The sequence below is a fragment of the Festucalex cinctus genome, chromosome 10, assembly GCF_051991245.1.
Source record: "Festucalex cinctus isolate MCC-2025b chromosome 10, RoL_Fcin_1.0, whole genome shotgun sequence".
Classification (NCBI taxonomy): domain Eukaryota; kingdom Metazoa; phylum Chordata; class Actinopteri; order Syngnathiformes; family Syngnathidae; genus Festucalex; species Festucalex cinctus.
The window spans coordinates 25,280,256-25,296,552 of record NC_135420.1 but is presented as its reverse complement, the minus strand read 5'-3'; the positions used below and the strand labels follow the sequence as shown (position 1 = coordinate 25,296,552).

The 16,297-nt window shown below is 40.8% G+C and overlaps 2 protein-coding genes across 3 annotated transcripts in view; both read left to right on the top strand.

The window, feature by feature from the left end:
• Window positions 1-6,832, top strand: part of sema6bb (sema domain, transmembrane domain (TM), and cytoplasmic domain, (semaphorin) 6Bb) — a 179,056-nt gene extending 172,224 nt beyond the window's left edge. For both annotated transcript variants that reach the window (XM_077535552.1, XM_077535551.1), the window contains one exon: window positions 655-6,832. In XM_077535552.1, coding sequence (XP_077391678.1) covers window positions 655-1,550 — 896 coding nt within the window. In that variant the 3' untranslated portion in view covers window positions 1,551-6,832. The remainder of the gene's footprint in view (window positions 1-654) is intronic.
• Window positions 6,833-10,500: 3,668 nt separating this feature from the next.
• Window positions 10,501-16,297, top strand: part of rorca (RAR-related orphan receptor C a) — a 39,196-nt gene continuing 33,399 nt past the window's right edge. The window contains exon 1 of the mRNA XM_077535555.1: window positions 10,501-10,690. The gene's annotated coding sequence lies outside the window, so the exon portion shown is untranslated. The remainder of the gene's footprint in view (window positions 10,691-16,297) is intronic.

The window sequence follows — 16,297 nt, the reverse complement described above, 5'->3', positions numbered from 1 at the left end:
AACAAATTTGTCAGAGGCTTGAGGCTTGTCTCATATATTCTGGAAGACTCTTCAAGATTTTAGTAATGCGATGAGACCACTCCCTCGGGTTCTCTGAGGTCGAGAAGGTTCAGTGGGCTCTAAAACTTCAGAGACGTACTTCTGCGCTAGAGCGTCTAACCAGCCGGAGACAAACAACAAACACACGGATTTGTTCTGACTAAAGCGGATAAAAAAAAACAAAAAACTGTTTTGCATCCACATGTCATCTGCATTGCTGTGGTGGAACACATTAGAAGCTGCATATTCGCTGGCCTAATGGAAGAAGGTACAGATTGAACAATAGGGGACTCAGGATTGACCCTTGGGGAACCCCACGGGTTACCGAATTGGTCTGAGACCGTTACCAGTTTCAACAAAAGGCATCCTGTCCTCAAAATAGGATTTGAACCATTTTAGAGCAGTACCAGGGATTCCTGCCCAGTGCTCTAACATCTTTAAGAAGTAGATGCATGTATAGAAAGAAAAATCGTGAAGTAAAATAATGGTAGTTAGGATCGTGTCTTTGGATCGCAGATGTAAAAATCACAAGACCAAGATACCCTTAAAATGGTTACTTCCCACCTCCTTGCCAGGTGACTGATAAACTTTTCTGTACATTTTTTTTCCTCACAGGATTACTTAAAGAGACGTTCATCAAGGAGCCAGACGGCCTGGTGTCTGTCAACCTGCTGGTGGTGTCGGCCGTCTCGGCCTTCGCCACGGGCGCCGTCTTCTCCGGCCTGGCCGTCTGTTGGATCATGAGTCACCGCCATCGCCACGGCCGAGGAACCGGCGCCAAAGGGGCCCGTCGTAAAAGCGACAAAGAGCAGAGCATGCTCGGGCCCGGCCGCAGCGGCTCGGTGATGAGCGTGACCAGGACCAGTGGCGGCGACCGGCGCAACTCTCAGGTGGACAACCCGTTTGTCACGGCCAACGGATGGCCCAAAGGCGACATGGACCCCGGCTTGCTGCCCACGCCCGAGCAGACACCGCTGCAGCAGAAACGAGTCATGCGTCTGCCCGACGCCGACTGGGACCAGAGTCAGACCTTCCTCACGGCCCTCGGGCCCCCGTGCCCCAACAACTCGGTCATCTACCTGAGCTCCAAGTTCCTGCAGGGAGGCGGCGGAGGAATGGTCCGGATCGACGAGCCGGGTGAGGTTCTGTTGCCCCCGCATGCCGACCGCCAACGCTACCTGATCCTTTCCGCCCAGCGGGGCGGGAATGGCGGCGGACGTCCGGCGGGCACCCTGAGGAGCTCGGCGGGGGACTACATATACCCGACCACGCCGCAGGACTCTCCAGACCGGCGGCGGGTGGTCTCGGCACCCACTCCCCACATGGACTACGGGGAGCCTCGCTGGAGCCACGAGGCGCTCAACTACAACGGCAACAACGGTGTGCCGTACCACCCCCAGCGCCAGGGCCTCATCAGGCCGGAGATGCACGGCCATCGAGGGGGGCTCGGACAACTGGCCGACTACAGCCACCTTCTCGTAAAGAGCGAGAGAACCCCTAGTGTCCAGTGAGGTAACGGAAAGCTCTCTGACCGACCCATTCCCTCTTGCAACTGGAAGAAACCAATCCGCCGACCCCCCTCCCAACCAACCCTTTCCTTTTCCCGTCATTCAACGTTCTGACGTCAATCAGCCGACTGAAGAGAGAGACGAGAAGCAAAAGGGACCACTTGGACTTGCCCGTTCCTCTGCTGTTTGGCGCACCTTCTCGCTGCGCCGGCGGTACGACTCGAGGAGTCGGGATGTGCAAGGAAGCGGAATCTTGGGGGGGGGGGGGACGGGAAAATAATAGCGTGGAGACAATGATAGACAATTTTGACTTGCAGAGGCACAATTGTGGTTGCCTCCCTTCACCACCGTCGATTCACTTCAAGTGTATATTTTTGTTTGTGATTTTTGTGCTTTTCTTGCCTCTCGTCTCGTCCACTCTTGGACGACTGCAGCTGTGCCGGACGGAGGCGTGCGCGTGTGTTTGTGTGCCTGTGTGCGCGTGTGTACATAAATTTGTGGGTCGAACTGATTTGGCGCCACTTTACCGCTCCCCAAACCCAGTTCAAGCTCCAAGTCAGTTAATCGGCAATCACGTTTTGACATCGACAGCTTGGACTCTTCACTGAAAGCAGCAGGTGGCTCATCTGCGGAGAGAACTACTAGCAGTCGGCCTCAAACGTTTGGAAATATTTACTGGCAGCACGGTCACCTGGAAATTGTGCTTGATATTCTCAAGTATAACAAAAGCTCATCTGAAAGGGAACCCGCTAACGCTAGCTACCAAACCACCTAAATCCATGGAACAACGAAACGATGAAGAATAGCGTCTTCTCAAAGCAACAAAATCAGGACAAGTGATGTTCGATCAGAATCCTGTTTATTGTGAAAATGAACGGTGAATTTTGACCATAATAAGCCCAAAACCAGCGAGTGTTTCGCTAAAAAGCGTTCAGCCCGCAGACACACACCAGCACATTTTGGCCCCGCCCCCTGACTCACTCATCCAATCACAAATCACACTCGGATACCTCCACTGCCTCACAGAGAGTTGGAATGTTTAGAACTTGTGACAGATCTTTCCAACAATTCTTTGAATTAGTTATGTTACTGAGGGTTTTTTTTGGACTGTAAGTCACTCCGGAATATAAGACACATTTCTGTGGATGTTTTTCAAAGTAGAAGAAGAAATGGAAGAAGAAGAAGAAGAAATAGAAGTAGATGGAGTAGTCATGGAAACTAAGCTAGCTTGCTAGGTTAGCATGCAGCATCCACCACCACAAGAATTTACTATTTACAGCATCAAAAAGCGCAATAACTTACTATAATTTTCCCTCTAGCCACAATCTAATCACAGAAATCTAATTCAGCCGTTTTAAAATAAAAATAAAAACTTTGACATAGATACAAGCACAAGTATCAAATCCAACCTGAACTTGTTTGTTGCCATCAACACGATTAAGGAACTGGGATTTGGGGGTGCCAGTCCAAGCTCTAATTTTGTCACATCTGAGTCTTTGTCTACATTCCTTTGATTATATATGAAGAAATTGTACAAATCAATACTGACTCTTTTGCTGAGTAATGGTGCAGTTCAACTTGCTGTGTTCTTCAGACAGCAAATTAGTGCAGGCTGAATCAACAATGCCTTATTTGCTTGACGACGCCATTAATCCACAATCATTTCCACCCCGCTGAATTCTTAACAATCAATTAATGCAATCATCTGTTTTGATCGCTCCCGTCCCAGGGAAGAAGTCAACATTGCGAGTGAACTCGTGGACCCCGTCATGCCCGTTTAAAAGCTAAACATGCGTGAAGGAGAGCAATAATGAACCAAAATGCGATTTTTTTTCCCCTCCATTCTCGCCCTCCCCGTCGGGTCTCGTCTGACCTGACCTCAAGCCTGGCGAACGTGAGCCGCGGCCGTCCGCTGCCGTCGGACTCGGGGCCGCTCGGGAGCTCCATTCAGGCCACTTGTTGCCCACACTGAGCTTCTTTGTGCGCTAACAAATAGTCGTTAAGAGTCAGGGAGCTCGCGCCACAGAATAGCAATGAGGACGGGCGAGTTGATGCATCCATCTTGGGAGATAAGAGAGGACCAGGGCGCAGCCTGCCTAAACACTATCAGAAGCTACATTTGCGACTTAAACATCGAACGACTGAACCAGACTAGACTAGACTAAAACCCCCATTAATAAACAAAATGTGACTAAGACGAGACGAAAATGTCCTTCACTTGACCTGGACTAAAATCGATGGACATTTTAAGTCATGAACAAAAACGAGACACATTACATGATTTTGTAAACTCTTGTCTGCTAATCTGTCACGTCTGTGACACTGTCATGTGCGCACACAACGCAAACACATGGGACAGACAGGTAAAAAAAAAATTAAAAAAAAGTTAATTATAATTATACCATAGCATTAATCCGACGTCTATAACGTTCCAACAACAATAGTGTGACTGCTAACTAATGCTAGCTAACTTACTAGCTAGTAGCATGGAGCCATAGTAGCCACTGTAATTGTGTGTTAAGTTGTTTTTCCATCAAAAAGATGAGAAAATTTGATGTGAAATAGTTTTAAATTTGAAAAGGTTCAATAAATATGCTAACCAAAAAATATATACAGGGGGTAAAATGGTTGTCTTGACTAAAACTAGACTAAAACGACAATTTTTGTTGACTAAAACCAGACAAATAAAATTACGTTTTCTTGGACTAAAATGAAAACTAAAATGCTAGATTTATTGTTGACTAAAAATGGCCAAAATAAAAATAGGATGAGGTTAACTAACTGTGATTAAAAACTAACAAGCGTGACTGAAATTGTACTAAAACTAAGACTAACTTTTAAAATGGCAGACAAAATTAACACTAATACTCATTCACTGGCAGCCATATTCACTGAAGTGACCCCCTTCGCTCCCGGCTGTTTTACTGGATTTTGACTGATTTTGCAAGGCCCGCAGAATATTATGTTCTATTCTGATAAAAACATGGAACCTACCAAAAGAAAGATTAGAGTCTCTTCTTTCATCAGGAAAAAAATGATATTCGTATCTGTTTTCGGATTGCAGCAATCAGCATCAGAATATAGCCAAGTTTCATCATTATTCATAAAACTGTTGAAAACACTGGCAAAAAGAGCTTGTTGCAACACGGCACTTGCTGATCTCTTATACTCTGCTGCCCCCTGCTGGCCGTCTTTTGGAATAACTACCATTGCTTTAAGCCACCTCTTCAGGTCAGAAGCTGAAACAAAGCTTTCTGATCTAGCATAAAATAAATATATATATATATATATATATATATTTTTTTTAAGTATAAACACGTCTGGTAGTGAAGGACAAAGTATTAAAAAACTAATTGATACGTTTTCTGGATTTGATTGAGTTAAGCGTTGGATTAATTCAGGTAGCCAACCTATTTGCTAAGTACTTTCCGTCCCACTGCTATCCGTCACCCCTCGTGGCTTCATCACTCAGCGTGCGCTCGTAACAAAAGCGGCACGCAGAAGACAGATGGCGACTCTGTTTGAGTCTGGAGGCTCTCGCCGCACTCCCTGATGTTTTGTTTTTGTCTCGCTCCCGTCCTGTCTTGCTGCTCCGTCGTCGGGTTCCGTTCATCTTGGTGCTGCGCCATGTCGCTTTTCTTTGTTTGCTTGCCTGCGATTATGACACTCGGGTTGAGCCGGGCTCTGATCGACATGACTCCTTTATCCCCCCCGTTTACGTCAGGGATGTTGCGCAACGTCTCCTCTGACACAGAGTCGTCATTTTAAAGTAAACTACATCAGCATTGCAAGTCAACCCTTTGAACAAATAATATCCAATTTAAAAAAAATAATAATAAAAAATTCTTTTAACTCATTCACTCGCCGCCATTTTCACAGAAGCAGTCCCGTTCGCTCCCGGCTGTTTTACTGGATTTTGACTGTTTTTGCAAGGCCCACAGAATATTGTGTTCTATGGCTATAAAAGCAAAAGAAAGATTAAAGTCTCTTCTTTCATCAGGAAAAAAAAGTATGTTTCTATCTGTTTCCGTTTTTCAGCAATTAGCATTAGAAGCGAGCTACGTTTCATCAGTTTTCACAAATCTATTTAAAATTGTAAGTAATTGAGCTTTTTTTCTACATGGCCCTGGTTGATCTCCTTTGCTCTGCTGCCACCTGCTGGCCGTTTGTGTAATAACTACCATTTCTGCAACCGTTCTTTGCAGTTGAGAGGCTGAATCAAAGCCTTCTGTATGCTCTAGCACAAAAAAACGTATAAATACGTCTTTGGGACACTTAGAACATTAAAAAAAACGTATTTACACGTTATTGGGAGCAAATGAGTTAATTTGCAAGTTGCTCCATTTGAACGCCAAAGACCATTTTCCTCAAGAGCGGACCGGAAAATAGCCGGCGGTGCTGTCTGAGCGGGATGAAAGCGAGAGCAAGACGAGGATGAGGCGAGCACGTTCAAGTCGCGGCATTAAGCGCTCCAAGCAGGTCATTAGCGCCGGCAGCGCTCCGTGACCCCCCCCCACCCCCCACCCCCGCGCCCGGGTGTGAACGAGGCGTGCTCGGCCAGCCGTGTCGGCTAAACATGCCTGATTAGCTCCAGCGCTCGGCGGCGGTCTGACGAGACCGAGAAAATCGGTCGGCGACGCGTCAGCCACCCTCCAAAGTGACCTGCGCGATCATTCGAGACGCACCAGTCGCACACCAGTCACATGACACGCACACGCATGGGAATGTAAGACACTTCAAACCAAAACGGCACCAAATATTGCCTAGAACAATTGATTGAGTCGTATCATCAGGATTTCCACAGGTCATAAAAATATATTAAATGGATTTTGCTCAAATTAAGGCCTTCAATTGCATTAAATACGATTTCCATAGGCATTAAAAATTTAGAAACAATTGATGTCAGACATTTTTTTTTCATTCTTAATTTTACATAGTGTTGTGCAAATGAGTTATTATAATGCAATTTATCAATAATACATGTAAAAAATATATATTTATTTGTGGGGACTGGTTACTAGACTGGCCTAGAGTACACTAGTTGCTTCAAGTTCCAAATACGAATTGCTCTCAATTTTGAAGAAAAAAAAAAAAAAGTGATGTTCAATCAACAGCTGGAAGCTTTTTGTGAGCACATTTTACCTCTTAAAAATGAAAGAAAGAAATTCAGGTGAAGCTCCGCCTTCCTTTTCATCCTCATCCGTTTGCCACCACCACCTGCCTGTTCGCTCGTTTTGTCTTGTGGCGCCACATACGCGTTCACCTTATTGTGCCCCCCCCAAAAATTGACAGGACCTGTTCAAAGGCTATTGTGTGCTAAATTGCTTTGCTTTGTACCGCCTTGTGCACAAGCACCAAAAAAAACAAAAAAAAACACATTATGGTCTTGACCCAGCCTGTTGTTATTGATCAGCTGGTGTGGCGTTCATGTGGAGAGGGGAAGAAAAAAAAAAAAGGATGAAAATCAGGATTCAGCTGGTCAATGAAAAAGAGTTCAAAGGGTTGAGGTGCTTACTTGCTAATGCACGCACATATCGAGTTCCTCCACATATTAACTCGCTTCACACCCATATTACGACGATTAGCATAGATTTTAAACACAGAAGGGCCAAAACATCCCTAATGAAAATTAAATTGCAATAAAAAAATAAAAAAAGTAGCCACCAGAGGGTGACACAACTTTACAAATGGACACAATCTGACTTCTTTTTTTTTTCTTTTTTTTTTAAACAGATGTGAACATGACGACGACGATATTGTGGCAGTTTTAATATCACGATATTGTCCGTATCGTTACATCCCTAATAATAAGCAGGCTTTATCTTCTCTTAAAAAAAAAAAAAAAAAAAAAAAAAAAGACTAGCTGCTAATCTGCTGCTTGTTGCAAAGTGAGTTGAGTTCACTGCCATCAAATTTTGCTCGTAAGTCAAAGCAAAAAAAAATATTTGGGTCACCCGTATTTCAAGGCACCATTTTATGTTCCCGTGAAAGAACCTGTGATATTCACAAAGTGTGTGTGTGTGTGTGGGGGGGGGTGTTTTTTCTGCTTTGTGAAATGACATTCTTTTTAATGATATTTGCTTTTGGTGGGACAATTGAAGGTGAAGACTATCATGCTCGGGTTCAACAATTTGGGCGGGGGGGGGTCACACGGCCTTGAGGTTAAAAACGGGGGTGCCTCTTGTGACCCCGCCCCCTCGCCCCAGCTGTCAATCACATGACAAGCGTGTACATAATATGGATTCTTTTTTTCGTGTAATTTAAGTGCGGTAGCTGCATGTCCACCACGCGGCCTCTGTTTGCGCGTGCGCGCGTGCGCGGAGGTGTCCACGCGTGTGAAATTTGTACCGTGCGTGCTTGTGTCCGCTAAAAGTCACACGTGCATGCACCATCTCACCACTGCGCAACACACATTCGCACTACGTTGCACGACACTGCACTACATGACATCACATTTTACATCATGCAAAACATAACACTATATTATTACAATATTGCACTACATTATATTTCAAAACACTCAAACATGATCATTTTTAAAAACATGACTTAACAGGACTGTCTCAGAAAATTTGAATATTGTGATGAAGTTCTTTATTTTCTGTAATGCAATTTAAAAAAAAAAAAAAAAAGTCATACATTCTGGATTTATTACAAATTAACTGAAACATTGCAAGCCTTTTATTATTTTAATATTCCTGATTTTGGCTTACAGCTTAAGAAAACTCAAGTATCCTATCTCAAAATATTAGAATATTTCCTCAGACCAAGTTAAAAAAAAAAAAAAAAAAAAAAAAAAAAAAAAGCCATAATCAGCAATTTTAAAACAATAAAAGTCTTGCAATATTTCAGTTGATTTGTAATAAATCCAGAATGTATGACATTTTTTTAAAATTGCATTACAGGAAATAAAAGAACTTTACTCAACTCAACTTTATTTATAAAGCGCTTTAAAAACAGTAAACAAGAACAAAGCAAACATTTTGAAGTGCGAATACAGTTTTTTTTTTTTTTTTTTTTTTTACAAGTAAACTTTATCACAATATTCAAATTTTCTTAGACAGTCCTGTATATTTCATTATATTTAGGGCCTGTAATTTATCTTTTTTTAAGGCCAATTATGACAATTCTGTTTTTGGGTGTGTTTTTTTTTTTTTTTTTTTTAATTGATACATAATGAATAAAATGACTTCAATTTCGGTCCCCTAATCCTTACAATAATAATGATGTAACGTACAAGCAGAAGATTTGACTGTTTTACAATACTTTGTCCTTTAGTATTTAATTTTATGGCAAAGAGGAAAAACAACTTTTCTCTATGCGTTAATGTGAGGTGAAAAATCCGCCTAATTTTGCCTAACAGTTTGCACTACATTACATTAAATGACACTACACCGAATTTTAAACCGCATTACATGACATATTACACGTAACACTGCATCACATCACTATATTGCAAAATACATATTTATTACATTACAATTGCTATTATTTTGGATTACACAACGTTATTGCACAATAGAGAACAGAATTACATTTTCTACACAACGCTGCGCTAAATTGCATATTACAAAACGTTACACAAGCGACCGCATTACAAGACAAAATATGAAATGAAGTTGCTCTACATGACATATCACAATACATTAACCACTGCACTGCCGTTCTATCACAAAACATAACACAACAATGAGGCTACATATGAGTGAATTACGTCACCACCACATATCGATACAGTGCAACAGCAAAGTCCAGGACGTCACGTGACACGTTTGTGCAGAATTCCCCCACATTGTCCCAAGCTGTGCTTTGTCACTCCGCATGGAGACTTGACTCTTGTCAATTTTCTTATTCTAAATAAAGCCACTCGGACATTCAGCTTTTGTTGTTGTTGTTGTCATCAATATCCATCAGTGTATGCAATAAATGAGGTAAATTGTTGACAAATGTAAACTAGCCATTCGTATTGTCATATTTCACCTTTAGCTACGGTGTAGTTGTAAAACTATAAATATCCACCAGAGGGAAACCTTCGTCCCTTTAAAAAAAAAAAGGAAAAAAAGAAAAAAAGAAAGGAAAAAAAAAAACTATTTTTTTGTAGTACACAAGTTAAACACTAGGTGGCAGCATAGGCTTTTTCATTTCCTCCTGCTTATTTATTATTTTTTTCCTTCTGCATATTTTCCCGTTTGGTTTTACGTGATTTTTTTTTTTTTTTTTTGTCTACATAGCTGTATTATGATATTTAACGCGTAAGCTTTGTTTTGGGGGGGGTGGGTGTGGGGGGGGGAGGGTGCGTAAGAAGTGTCAAATTAACGTCACTCGTGGGAAAGCAAGACAACAGCTGCTGCTGCTGCTGCTGCTCCATACATCACCACTAGATGGCAGCAGAAGCCAAACGAGCACCTGCTCAGTGACCACGAGGGGGCCCACAGGCAGAGGACAAAATGTTTGTGCTACTTGTTGTAATGTCCTGTTTATTTGTGATGTTGCGGTGGGACTGAATGTCACTGACTCAGTGTATAATTTGTTTCAAACAGGGTTATAATACTTATGCCTGTATTTTTTTTATTATAGTTTTATTATTTATTTTACGTTTATTTTTATTTATTTATTTATTTATTTATTTTTTAATTAAGTTAGTTTAAATTACTTTTTACGGCAGGTTGGATATTTTTATTTATTTTTATTCTTTGTTTTTATTCTTAGTTATTAGTTTTAGTTTTGTTATGTAGTGTTTTGTTTTCTTAAGGTCCCCAAGTATTGTGTGATAACTTAGTAAGTTGTTTGTTTGTTTGTTTGTTTGTTTTGCTTTTTTTAAAGCAACATTTTACGTTTCTTTCTATCATTATCATCTATCAAGTTTATGGCAGTTTTTGTTTGGTATGCTCCCTTCTGGCCAAGTATTGCTACTGCAGTAAGAATCGTGCGCTCTTTGTAAGGGTCAAAGGGTAAAGTAAGATGGCCGCCTCCTTTACGTCAGGAAACAGTCCTTTCTGCAAATGGGGTTTTTCAAAGTATAATGCTGAAATTCAACACACTTGTTCACGTTTTATGTTAATTTTCAAGATGGAAAGAGGAATCTTGCTGATATATTATCAACCTAGCCCGGTTGCGGACGTCTTCGCCTTAACAAACGAATGGTGAGTGAATTCATGTGAGTGTCAACCTGCTTTTGAATGTATTAGTCTGCCTGTGTTGTGACCTAACCTGAGGAAGAAAACACGAGGCCAGCCCCCGCGTGCTTGATTACAGCGAGCAGCTTGTTGTTCCCGTGGAGGTGTAATTGGAATCATCAGCTGGGGTGTTAACGTCGACGTTTAGTAGGCCATAATTGGCAAATGATGACGACGTACAGCTGCACGCCGGTAAACGGTGACATAACAGGTACGCTATACGGACTCAAATGTCGGGACACCTGGCAACCTCTGAGGAATGAAAATGCAATTGCGTAACTCCACAACTCTGTTTCAAGCAGTTTTTAACGTCTAAAATGTGAGAATGTACATGGGTAAGAAAGTATGCACATTATTATTATTATTTTTAAATAATGTTATTAGTGATTTTCGTCCCTGATATGGAAGGTATACTTGGGCACATCTTGAATGCGTTTCCTTCTACAGCCCCTGGAAAGTGTTCCGGCATTTATCTACAGATTTATAAATGCATAAATTATAGCACAGACCATCTGACGTGCGACCAGAAAGGTGTTGAAAAGAGAATAATTTTTCCTGATTAGTCTAATTATGTTGGCGGATGAAGCAATTTTCCTATAGCATCTGGCGCTGTTGCTAAAACCATGCAGGTAATAAAAAAAATAAAAAAGCAACATACTGATAGACCGATTTTTTTCAGTGTCGATACCGATTATTAGTAGTCAAGGGGGCCGATAAGTTCAGGGAGCTCCCAGCATCATCAGCATGTCTTAAAAAGTAAAATGTAAACATAAAGAAGTAAATAGCTTCCTATTGTTTTGCCAAAATATTTTCTTTTTGGGGGTGGCACAACAAAACATAATTGAGAAGCACTCATGTTAAAAGCTTCAAAGAGTAAATCAAGTACAAAAGGATTCAAATATTTGGGGTACACCAGGACCTACTGTCATACTGAAAGTTGTAACGAGGGTGCTGGAGGCTGCTCGTTACTCTGAATCAGACATATTAAAAATGTTGCAGAAGGCCGTTCCACTTGTTGATGTCAGAGTTTATTGGGCCAGTGGAGCAGAACACAATTTCATCTGCGGGGCCTTTTGTCCTGTCCTCAATGCCGACTCATTTTTTTTTTTTGCCCGCTAAATGTCCAATTTTTGTGTGTGTGTGTGTTCCTTCTGCGCACAAAAGTGTATTTGTGAGTATTGTGTGAGGACGTCATTACCTCGCCGCCATTGTCCTGCCGAGCACTTAGGTGGGAAAAAGTAGTTGTTGCCACGGTAACGCGGTTCAAAGGTTAACATATTCCAGATGCGCTAAACCGGGATGTAAAAGTGCTGTAAATTGACGCGACGTGACAAGACTCGGAGCAGAGTCGGCCATGTCTGTGCTGTGCTGTTTCCTCTTTCTATTACAAGCTATATAATATTGCTGTATGATAACAAAAATATAGCACAAACATTGCAGTACATGTCCTTTTAGCATACTTATTAATGCGTGAGCATGAAAGTGCGAGGACCCGAGTGACATGGATTTCATTGCGGCACATATATAAGGTGTGTCAGAAAACTTCCAGGACGGGTGGCACGAAATTGCAAATGTTGCACTGTTCTTCTTGGCCAGGAAGTGTCAGATGCTCAAGGCATTGTAAGGAGATGCTACAGGGTGTCTTGGAAGATGTGCTAGTTGATCGTCAGGCCCACGTCAAAGGGGATGACTTGGTTTTGAAATTTTGGCTTGTGACGTCAGTCCTGGAACTTTTCTGACAGGCTTCGTATGCAGGATCGACGTTCCCTGGCCTGCTGTAGGAGTTCAGTGTTGATCATGGTAGTCGCAGGCTGTGTTTCTCCACTAATTGTGGCTCGTCCTTCGCACCATGACAGAACCATGCTGTGGCTAGTGAAAACCAGTGAGTAATTGCCATCTAGAGAAAAATGTTTGTAAATGCCTGTAGGTGCCACAAAATGGCATCAAAACACTTTTTTTTTTCAGTCAGACAAAACTAAGCCTGACAAAAATGAAGCGCCTCATTCAGTTCAACTTAGTTGCTTGGGATTGAGATACAACCAGATGGCACCAAGCAATATATATATATATATATATATATATATTTTTTTTTATGTGTTTTACAGTATACTAATACTTTCTGTAATGCCCTCACGTGGGAAAGGAGAGCAGTATTTTTTATATATATATTGTTCTGGTTTACCTAAAGTGAATAATTCAATTCAATTTTATTCCTTAAAAAAAGATGAAAGGGGCCACAAAGAAGTAAAACTTATGTTATCTGCCCCTGATCATCAACAACAGCACACAAAAAAACAACAACACAAAATAAATGACAGCGAGCGGTCAAGATGCTTTTTCAATGTAACAATCCTACAGTATAAAATAATTTTATGTATTATATGTATTTTTCCAGTAATTGAACTTTTGTCAAGTTTTTAAAGGTACACATAGACTGAGATGATTTTGTTTTGTAATCCAGATTGCATATAAACTGACACCGTGACTTGAAATACATCGTTCTTTTTGTTTTGTTCTATATTTTGTTTTGGAGAAAATATCTGTTCCTCTTAATTTATACTCACTTTCCCTTTTTTTGAATTTAAGTTGTATATTAACTGGTAAACTTTCATGATGGGCTATAAACATTATTTTGAGACGGTTAAACTCCATCCAGTCATTAAATTTTCAAGTTTTTACTTGTATGAATAATGGATTAGTGTGGTCTCTGTACCCGCAAACGCAAACGACGCGAATTATACATTTCTGTCAAAGAAAGATAGAATTGGTGATTTCAGAGATTTATTTATTTATTTATGTATTTATTTCTAATTTTTAATGTAATTATTTTTTTGATTGTTTTTTGTTTTATTAAAAAAAAATATACATATATGTATATGTGTGTATATATATATATATATATATATATATATATATATATATATATATATATAATTTTTTATTTTTTTGGTGATCTTAGAGTGTGAGAATGCCCACAGATTGGCATTGTTCCCTTCTAATTAGCTACAAATATTGGCTCGGCCTGTTTTGAGATGAATCATTTTGTACTGCACATGAGACTCTTTCTCAATTATGCTCATTATAATTACATTATTGGCAGCGGCATGAAGCATTGGTTCGTGCGTCTACCTCTCAGTCGATAGGTTTTGGCTCATTGAACACTCAAAATTCTAAAAATGACAACGGTCGTTTGTCTCTAAACGTGCGATGATCGGCGTTACCGTTCCAATACTTTTGCCTTTTTGTTGATTGTTTTGCGACACGAGTTAGTAGTGAAGTTCGTTCTGACGGCCCTTTCCACTGTCTCATACCAAAGGAACTGGCTGTGCTCAGGAGATGCAAATCAAGCACACTGCAAGGTTTGTTGCCGAAGCGTGTGTTGTGCTTTGTAAATGTGTGTCAGTGTGTCAGGCCCGGCTTTGCTGATTAGCTCCAGTGGTGGCGTTGTGCTGTAACACCATACGAGGGACGGATTAGAGCGATGCGGAGCGGCTCGAGATGGTTGGCCGATAGCGCACAGTTGGCCCATTAAAGACGAGGCGGGAAATTGAGACGGTGACCCGTACTCACTGTCTGGTTAAAGGCGAGAGAACAGTTTAATGTAAGGAAACGGCTTATTTAGCTGGGTCTTGTTGTTTTTTCTAAATGCAAAGAAGCAAATTAATTAATTGGGCCTGCCTTGAATGCTTTATGTCAATGCTGCAGTGGTCCCTACAATGGAGAGCTATCTGTACCTAAGCGGTTAAAATCTTAAGCAGGCATGCATTCTTTATCTTCTACGTACTGCACCTGTGACCGTCTCCTTTATTTATACCCGTATGTGTGAATTATACTTATTATACTAGTTGGTCAAAACGCAAACACCGTCCATTGAATTTAAGCAAAATGTGACAAAAACTTACACTGTATAATCCTGTAGGCTATGTTTTTATTTAGTGCAATGTAATAAGCGGCATTTTTCTTTAAAAAAATAAATAAATAAATAAAACAAGACAAAAAAGTGAATTGTCTTTGCAAGGCTGAATTGATTATGCATGAGTCTTGGTCAACGTTCAGCATCAATCACTAAAGACAAACAAAATACAGTACTTTGAAGGAAAAAAAAATATATAGGCTATATATTTTGATTACCGACGTGAGAAATCCACTACTAGAAGAAGCCTAACTGTATAGTTAAACAGAGTACATCTTTGTATTTTTTTCCTCCAGCTCATGTGTCATACTGCATCAGATGTACAAGTGAGTGTATAAATGTGTTTTTATGCTCACCTTCCACCATCTAATCTGTACTTGTTGACCTTGTCGTAGGCATTTTGTGCCGCCACACGTCTCCATTTTCAGGGGTCACCGTCGTCCTATTCCACACCTCCATTCATCATCCTTCTATATTCTACACAATTACAAGGATGAAAAGTATTGTTACCGTAAAGGTGATTAAGATGGAAGCATCATTTTACCTTCTGACAGAAACTAAACACTCAACTCACTTTGTTTATATGCCTTGCACAATTGATATATTCTGCTTTTTTTTTTTTTTTTATTATTATAATTAGCTATCCATCAATCTGTCGTAGCTAGATAGCTATCATAGTTAGCTATCTAGAAATCTTAGCTAGCAAGCGTTCTTGGCTACCTAGGTATCGTAGCTATCGAGTTATCAAAGCTAGCTATCTTAGCTAGATAGCTAAGATAGCTAGCCATCTAGCGATCTTAGCTAGCAAACATTCTTAGCTACCTAGGTATCGTAGCTAGCCATCTTAGCTAGATAGCTATCGTAACTACGGTATCTTAGCTTCCTAGTTTCTATAATAGAGATCACTAGAGCATCATAGCGATTCTAAGCTATATCGATACCGTACTGTTATTGTACCTTGTAATTCGGCTATATTTGATGTATCATTGGTACGGTGTTAGTATAACAATAGCATTTTCAAGATGAAATATGATTTTAGTGATGCCAATCATGACTTTATGGTAGTTTGTCATCACGGCTCAGTTTTTGCATTGATACAGAAATGGAACAGACGGCAGCATCACATCATTTCCCCGAGCTTTTGTCCAAATATACTGCAGCTGGAAAAATGGAGGGATGTTTACCCTTAACCATGACAGCAGCCCATCAGCATGACGATTCCATGTGTCTCCATGACAATGGATTAGCAGTTACGTGTCCTCATGACTGTGTGTGCTTTTGTTTGTCTGTCTGTCTGTGTGTGTGTATGTGTGTGTGTGTGTGTGTCGCTCTCGTCAACACTCGGATGAGATTTTTTTTATTTATTTTTTTTATTCTGCTGCCATAGCGAAGAGCTATTCCTGAAGTTGGTATGGGTTAAATTGACCCTACGTATAAAAGATGTTCACAAATTTCAAGGTAACAGGAGGTTCATACTCAAAAAATTGAATGAAGTGTTGAAAATGTTTCATCTATGTGTCCAGACTTTGAGGGACAGCGAGTACAATGCTACGGCTGATATGAGGAACCTCCAAAGCACAAGCACTTTTGTCTATTTGTGTGGGCATCTATAATCCATCCACTGAGTTCAGCTGCAGCTTGCGCAACCGATCACAAGTTGC